The sequence below is a fragment of the Mobula birostris genome, chromosome 5 (assembly GCF_030028105.1).
Source record: "Mobula birostris isolate sMobBir1 chromosome 5, sMobBir1.hap1, whole genome shotgun sequence".
In the NCBI taxonomy this organism is placed as follows: Eukaryota; Metazoa; Chordata; class Chondrichthyes; order Myliobatiformes; family Myliobatidae; genus Mobula; species Mobula birostris.
The window spans coordinates 191,468,492-191,476,797 of NC_092374.1; the positions used below are offsets into that span (position 1 = coordinate 191,468,492).

Here is an 8,306-nt window from a genome sequence, read left to right on the forward strand (position 1 = left end):
AGACTTGGTATGCCACCAAAACCCTTCCAAATTTCTATAGGTGTACTGTGGAGAGCATTCCAACTGGTTGCATCACTGTCTGGTATGGAGGGGCCACTGAACAGGATTGGTAAACGAGTAATAAAGTTGTAAACTCAGCCAGATCCATTAAGGGCACTATCCTCTCTAGCATCCAGAACACCTTCAAAAGATGTGGCCTCAAAAAGGTGGCATCCATCATTAAAGACCCCCATCATCCAGGCCATGCTCTCTCCCATCGAGGAGAAGATAACACCCTCCGCTATTAGATTTCTGAATGGACAATGAACCCATAAGCATACCTCACAATTTTTTGCTCTTCTTACACTACTTATGTAATTTATTTAAAAATATATTTGTATTATAATTTATAGATTTTTAAATTACGTCTTGCAATGTATTGCGGCTGCAAAACAAGAAATTTCATGCCAGTGATATTCAGCCTGATTCTGATTCTGATCCAATTCCCGCTGGCTAAAAAAGGTACTCCTCATGCTCCATTCTAAATGGATACCCTTTTATTCTGAGGCTATGCCCTTTAGTCCTGGGCTATCCCACCATTGGAAACATCCTCTCTATGCTACTCTATCTTGGTCTTGTTGTAATGTAAGGTGTAGTGATGTAAGTAAGATGAGAAGAACAGAAAATGGACTTCGGGTGATAAACCCCAAGGAAAATAGAATAGACTGCAGAATTCAGTTCAGTGAGAGATCCGTCAATCCACAGTTCAAACACAGTAAGAGATAAATACAGAGTAAAGGTATATATAACTAAAGCCTGAATCACAGACTTGGAGATAAATGCAGAGTAAAGGTATATATAACTAAAGCCTGAATCACAGACTTGGAGATAAATGCAGAGTAAAGGTATATATAACTAAAGCCTGAATCACAGACTTGGAGATAAATGCAGAGTAAAGGTATATATAACTAAAGCCTGAATCACAGACTTGGAGATAAATGCAGAGTAAAGGTATATATAACTAAAGCCTGAGACACAGACTTGGAGAATTCAAGGAGGAAACTCAAATGATCCTGTCGATTTGTTAGATCATGGCATTTCCGCACCATGTTTTGGCTTCGTTTGGTTTTGTTTCTTGTACCGCAAAATTCTTATGTAATAAGATTCAAGTGGAGATGTGAACCCTGTGATTTCCCTGCCCTGCTCAGTGTCCTGGCTCTCTGGTTTTAGGACATGTACCTCATAAGATTTAAAAAAAACAGGCATCTGCTACTGAGTGTCAGGTGAACCATTACTGAACAAACAGTTGGTTAGTTACAGGAACACAGCTGGTAATAAACAGAAGTTATCAGACCAAGGCAGATAAACATTTCTTTATCTCCTTATTGGCCAGTCCTAGAATATACCAGCATGAATCTATCAAGCAAAATAGACACCCACAGATTCTTAGGTATCTAACTTTGTTTGTGATAAATCAAGTTTTACTTTTATTATCAGTTATTTTAAGACACCTTATTAAACAAGTTCTTTCCACTAATTGGTTCTGACCTCGAGCCTATCATCTGCTGGTCAGGATTGTTTCCTCCAAGCCCAGTCCTTGGGAACGAGCTCCCACCTCCTAGTCACAGGACCAAGGCAAGGCCTGTGTCCATATCAGCACGACTATCCTTGTAATTAAATATCCCTGACTTGATGGAGGAGTACAGGATGACAGGAGGCAGGAATTGAGTGGTTAGCCTGATATTTTAACCCAGAGTGGAAATGGCTAAAATGAGAGGATATAACTCTCAGGTGATTGGAGGAAAGTATGGGGTGGGGGGATGTTCCTGTTTTTAATCAGGGAGTGGTAGGTGCATGGAATGCCCTGCCAGATCTGGTGGTAGAGGCAGATAAATATAAAGAAAAACTCTTAGATAGGCACATGAATGATAGAGGAAAAAAAGGAGGGCTTTGTAAGAAGGAAGAGTCAGATCAGTGGTTCCCAAACATTGTTGAGTCACTGCCCCCTTGGCTCCCAGACCGCATCCCCAGTGCCCCCCTCTTCCTTTCCAACCATTACATAAAAACTTTAAAGCATTTTAATTAACGATCCACAGTGAAAGAAAATAGGAACTATCAATTCAAACCTGTGACAAATAATTGCAAAAAGTATTCAAATTTATTTAAAGTTACAAATAAAATTACTTTAATTGCAGTAAAAACGATTTTCATCAACAATTTTACAGCATAATTAGTAGTCCAACTATTCATTTCATTGCTTTTTCACCTTTCAATGAGATGGATGGGCTTGGTGCATTGATATCAGCTTCTCAACATCAGGCTGAATGTCACTCAGAAAGAGTCTCAGATCCCCATGTTCAGTAATTTGCAGTCTGTTTCATTATTCTGGGAGAGTTGGGCTGCTGCTCTGAAACTGTGCTCCACTAAATTTGATGTTGGAAAAGCAATAAAGAACATCTTGAACTTTTTCCACAGCACAAGATAACAACATTCAGAGATTTCTTTCTGCAACCAAAAGTCTTGATATTTTTTTGAACCTTGGCTTCAGCTCAGAGTCATTTTGTAGTGAGTTCAGCTCTTCCTCCATTCTTCCCTGTTAATTCCTCATTCCAGTATTTGGGAATGGCTTTATTACCCAATCTGGAATTTGGATTGCAAAGAGATCCTGAAGTCTTTATGTAACTCACCCAGATGGGCGCAGTATACTTGAAGATCGTCATCTGGTGTTCTTTCTTTCTCTTCCAACTCTGAGAGGCTTGAAAGTTAGAAAAGGTTGTGACAACCAATTTTGCACTTAAACTTGGACAGAAATGTGGAAGACAACTGATTTGCTTTTGACAAGATTCATATCAAATCCTTGCAATTGAAGATTAATTTCAATAAAGTTAGCGAATAATTTTGACAAATAATCAATGACATGCCTAATATAGTTGACATGATTTCTGAATTAAGCACTCGAGTCTTCAAAGAATTTTATCATAGTTTCAAGAAGTGTATAAAAGTGTCTCAAACAGTTTACTTTTGAGAGCCATCTGACTTCTGTGCAACAGCAAGTATTCAAACTCTTCATCATTCTCAATACAAAGTTCTCAAAATAGTTGAGAATTGAGAGCATGGGACTTGATTTTATTCACTGCTGTGATAATAGTATTTAATGATTTGTGTGGCCGATCACATGTTTTTTGTGACAAGATGTCTGTGAATTACATAGGGAATTGTAAGTATGGTAGGTAAAGCTTTTTTCAAGAAAGTAATAACACCATACTGTCATTGATGGTGCCCCATCTGTTGCACAAGCAAAAATATTGGTGAGCAGAATGTTCTTCTCTTTGAAAATTTGCTCAATAATCTGAAATATTGACTCTCCTTCATACCTGTTTCTAGTCCTGTTGCAAGTAACAACTCTTGAACCACACTTTCATCTTTTATGAAGCGAACATAACTAAGAAGCAAAGATTTGTTGCTTGGCAAAGTTGATTCATCCAACTGCGGAACAAATTCTGTTATCCTAAGTATGTTGCACAATGTGTTGTCTTCCACATCTCGCTTGGAGTACTGTGCTCAGTTCTGGTCGCCTCATTACAGGAAGGACGTGGAAACCATAGAAAGAGTGCAGAGGAGATTGACAAGGATGTTGCCTGGATTGGGGAACATGCCTTATGAGAATAGGTTTAGTAAACTCACCCTTTTCTCCTTGGAGTGACAGAAGATGAGAGGTGACCCGATAGAGGTGTACAAGATGATAAGAGGCGTTGATTGTGTGGATAGTCAGAGGCTTTTTCCCAGGGCTGAAATGGCTAACATGAGAGGGCATAGTTTTAAGGTGCTTGGAAGTAAGTACAGAGGAAATGTCAGGGGTAAGTTTTTTTAACACAGAGAGTGGTGAGAGCATGCAATGGGCTGCCGGTGACGGTGGTGGAGGCGGAAATGATAAGGTCTTCTAAGAGACTCCTGGATAGGTACATGGAGCTTAGACAAACAAAGGGCTGTGGGTAACCCTAGGTAATTTCTAAGGTAAGGACATGTTTGGCACAGCTTTGTGGGCCAAATGGCCTGTATAGGTGCTGTAGGTGTTCTATGTTTCTATTCTCAGACATTTCATCTGTTCACCTTTGAACAGAGTTGTTGCAGAGTTGGTCTGGTGACTTGTACAAAACTGTACTCAGAACCTCCTTTACTGCTGGCAGAATCAGTTCTGCTCCAATTTCCAGAGCAATGAAATGTTGTTTGAAACACGCAAACAATCACGGTTTTGTTGTGAAGTACTGACGAACATGTTTTGAAGTGTTTTTAGTTTCTGAACCTAAGATGCTTTAAAGTTGGGTTTGAGACGATGTTGGAATTGGCAAGGCTTCCACCCCCTTCCCCCCCCCCCCCAGAACAGAGAGGATCAAGGGATTTGTTAGAGGTGTTCAGAGCTCTGAAGAATGTGGACAGAATAGATGAGAGCCTTTCCACTGAGAGCAGGAGGCTTGTCATCAGAGTTCAAATTGTGTGCAAAAGAGATTATGTCAGACAGCAGATTATCCTGATCTGGCAAACACTGCCTGAAAGGGAGGTTCAGAAAGGGCATTGGCACCTTTCAAAACGGAATTTGGTATAAACTTAGGAGGAAACATTTCTAGATATTTAGAGAATGATTAATCATAAAAATAAGAAGGCATTTGGCAGGTTGGCCTTCAGTTAGGACACTGAGTGTTGGGGTTGAGACATTACATCAGAGATGTACGAGATGGAGAGAGTGCAGAAAAGATTGACAAGGATGTTGCCAGGATTCCAGGGCCTAAAGTACAGGGAGCGGATGGGCAGGCTGGCACTTTGCTGCTTGGAGGCAGGACGTAGGTGAAGTCAGAAATTCTGCGGTTTTGTTTTAAACAGAGATTGGGAAATGTTGGTGTTCAGTGGGACCTGGGTAACTTTCAAAGTTATATTATTGAAGGGTAAAATATTTATTTAGAGACAGCTCAGAATAGGCCTTCTGGTCCTTCTAGCCGCAATGCCAGCGACTTACTGACAATGTACAAAGACCAGTTAACCTACCGACCGGTACATCATTGAACTGGAGCACCTGGAGGAAACCAGGTGTTCACAGGGAGAACATCTTTACAGATGATGTTAGAATTGAACTCTGAGCTGTAATAGCGTCATGCTAACTGCTATTACACACAACGCAGCAGGCAAATGGTATGTTGGCCTTTGGCGCAAGAGGATTTAACTACAGGAATCAATATGTTTTACCGTAATTATATAGGACCTTGGTGAGACCACATCTTCAGTACTGTGTATAATTTTGGTCCACTTAGCTTGAAAGAAAAAGAGGACAAACATCTTATTGAGGGAGTTCAACAGGAAGTCACCCGGTTGACCTGGCAGGTCTGTCATTACAAGGATTGAGTAGGTGAAGTCTCATTGAGTTTAGGAGGCTTCCTCCCTTCCCACCAAGAAGCCTGAACTCACCACCATGCCTCTCCACCCCCCCTCACTCACCTTTCTCCCTCCATCCCCTGCTCCTGTCTCCACTCCACCTCCTATCCTCCTCAGGCCCCCCCCCCTCTCTCAGGTCCCTCTCTGCCCCTCTCTCAGCATGAACAGGAACCGTTTGCCGCTTACCGTTCAGCCAACCTGACCCTGTCTGTGTCTGTCTCTGCCGCAGGTTGATGGAGTGACACCGGCGAGGAAGCGAGCCGCGCCCGGCCAGGGCCCCACAGGATGCTGCGCCGGGGCAACGTGGTGGCGTGGGGCGTGCTGCTCTTCATTGCCTGGAACTTGCTGCTCCTCTTCTTCCTGCTGGCCCGGCCCCCAGCGGGAGGGGCTGGCGGAGGCGAGGCGGGTGTCCCGGACCCCGAGGACCTCACCCGCCAGGTGGTGAAGGTGGCCGAAGAGGTGGAGCAGGAACTAGAGGTCCAGAAGAAGCTGCTGCACCAGATCCAGGAGCACCAGAGCCTGTGGCGCCGGGGCCAGGGCCAGGGCCGAGGAGAGAATGGCAATCAGCATCCCCTGGCTCCCACCTCGGCCCACCGACCCCTGCCCCAAGACGGCCCTCTGCCTGTGCTGGTGATCGGCTGTGACCGCCCCACCATCCGCCGCTGCCTGGATAAGCTGCTGCTACACCGGCCCTCCAAGGAGCTCTTCCCCATCCTGGTCAGCCAGGACTGTGGCCACGAAGAGACGGCCCGGGTCATCGCCTCCTACGGTGACCAGCTCCTCCACCTGCGGCAGCCAGACCTGAGTGAGCCGCCCGTGCCCCCGGGCCACCGCAAGTTCCAAGGTTACTACCGCATTGCCCGGCACTACCGGTGGGCCCTTAACCAGGTCTTCCACACTTACCACTACGATGCCGCCGTGGTGGTGGAGGACGACCTGGAGGTGGCCCCGGACTTTTTCGAGTACTTCCGTGCCCTGCGGCCCCTCCTGCTTCAGGACCCCAGCCTCTGGTGTGCCTCGGCCTGGAACGATAATGGCAAGGAGCAGATGGTGGAGGTGGGAAGGCCCGAGGCCCTCTACCGCACTGATTTCTTCCCTGGCCTGGGCTGGATGCTGCTCCGCTCCACTTGGGAGGAGCTGGAGCCCAAGTGGCCCGGCGCCTTCTGGGACGACTGGATGCGGAATCCCGCCCAGAGGCAGGGCCGCTCCTGCATCCGGCCCGAGGTCTCCCGAACTATCACCTTCGGCCGTAAGGGCGTCAGCAATGGGCAGTTCTTCGACCAGCACCTCAAGTTCATCAAGCTCAATGAGCGTTTTGTGCCTTTCACCAGCCTGGACCTGTCCTACCTGCAGAAGCAGCGGTACGACCCGGCCTTCACCCAGCAGGTGTACAGTGCGCCCACCCTGCGGGTAGAGGAGCTGCAACGGGGCGAGCGGCCCGAGGCCTCCCAGGTCCGCGTCCAGTACACCACCCGCGATGCCTTCAAGGCCTTTGCCAAAGCCCTGGGCGCCATGGACGACCTCAAATCGGGCGTACCCCGCGCTGGCTACCGGGGCGTCGTCACTTTCATGTACCGCAGCCGCAGGGTCTACCTGGCACCGCCCGAGGACTGGAGTGGATACGACCCCAGCTGGAGTTAGCCCCGCTGGCTGGACAGCCCGCCTAAGACTTCTTCATTCCCACTGAAGTGCCCCCAGCCCTCTCCTCGCCCATCTCCCTCTCCAACCCTTTCCCCGCCTGTCTGTCTCTCTCTGTCCTCTTTACGCTCCCCACTCCCCCCTTTTCACCCCTCTCTCTCTGGCTCACCCTGTCTCTTTCTTTTTCTTTCCCTGTCTTTGTCTCTGTTGCTCTCTTCCCCCTATTCTTTCTCTCTTTTTTCCTTCCTAGAGATGAGGGTAGAGAAAAACAGATTTCCCCCTTTTTGGGTGTTAATTCTCTTTCCAATCCCCCCCCCCCCGCCCAGCTTGACCACGTCCTGCTGGCTGACTGGCTTCCAGTGAGGGGGTGGGAAGCAGTGCTCTCAGTGAGGGAGTGAGTTGGGGGGGGGTGAGGATTACACAGGAGTCAGTGAGGGTGAGAGTGTGGGTGGGGGTGAGGATTACACAGGAGTCAGTGAGGGTGAGTGGGGGGGGTGAGGATTACACAGGAGTCAGTGAGGGTGAGTGAGTTGGGTGAGGATTACACAGGAGTCAGTGAGGGTGAGTTGGGGGGTGAGGATTACACAGGAGTCAGTGAGGGTGAGTGAGTTGGGGGGGGTGAGGATTACACAGGAGTCAGTGAGGGTGAGTGAGTTGGGGGCTGAGGATTACACAGGAGTCAGTGAGGGTGAGTGAGTTGGGGGGGGTGAGGATTACACAGGAGTCAGTGAGGGTGAGTTGGGGGGTGAGGATTACACAGGAGTCAGTGGGGGGGTGAGGATTACACAGGAGTCAGTGAGGGTGAGTGGGGGAGTGAGGATTACACAGGAGTCAGTGAGGGTGAGTGAGTTGGGGTGAGGATTACACAGTCAGTGAGGGTGAGGGGGGTGAGGATTACACAGGAGTCAGTGAGGGTGAGTGGGGGGGTGAGGATTACACAGGAGTCAGTGAGGGTGAGTGGGGGGGTGAGGATTACACAGGAGTCAGTGAGGGTGAGTGGGGGGGTGAGGATTACACAGGAGTCAGTGAGGGTGAGTTGGGGGGTGAGGATTACACAGGAGTCAGTGAGGGTGAGTGGGGGGGTGAGGATTACACAGGAGTCAGTGAGGGTGAGTTGGGGGGTGAGGATTACACAGGAGTCAGTGAGGGTGAGTGAGTTGGGGGGGTGAGGATTACACAGGAGTCAGTGAGGGTGAGTGAGTTGGGGGCTGAGGATTACACAGGAGTCAGTGAGGGTGAGAGTGTGGGTGGGGGTGAGGATTACA

At 47.8% G+C, this 8,306-nt stretch overlaps 1 protein-coding gene across 1 annotated transcript in view; it reads left to right on the forward strand.

The window, feature by feature from the left end:
* LOC140198167 (alpha-1,3-mannosyl-glycoprotein 2-beta-N-acetylglucosaminyltransferase-like) overlaps positions 1–7,511 on the forward strand; it is a 46,052-nt gene extending 38,541 nt beyond the window's left edge. Inside the window, exon 3 of the mRNA XM_072259157.1 lies at positions 5,633–7,511. Within this exon, the coding sequence (XP_072115258.1) occupies positions 5,689–7,044 (1,356 nt within the window). The 5' untranslated portion in view covers positions 5,633–5,688 and the 3' untranslated portion in view covers positions 7,045–7,511. The remainder of the gene's footprint in view (positions 1–5,632) is intronic.
* Positions 7,512–8,306: the final 795 nt, after the last annotated feature.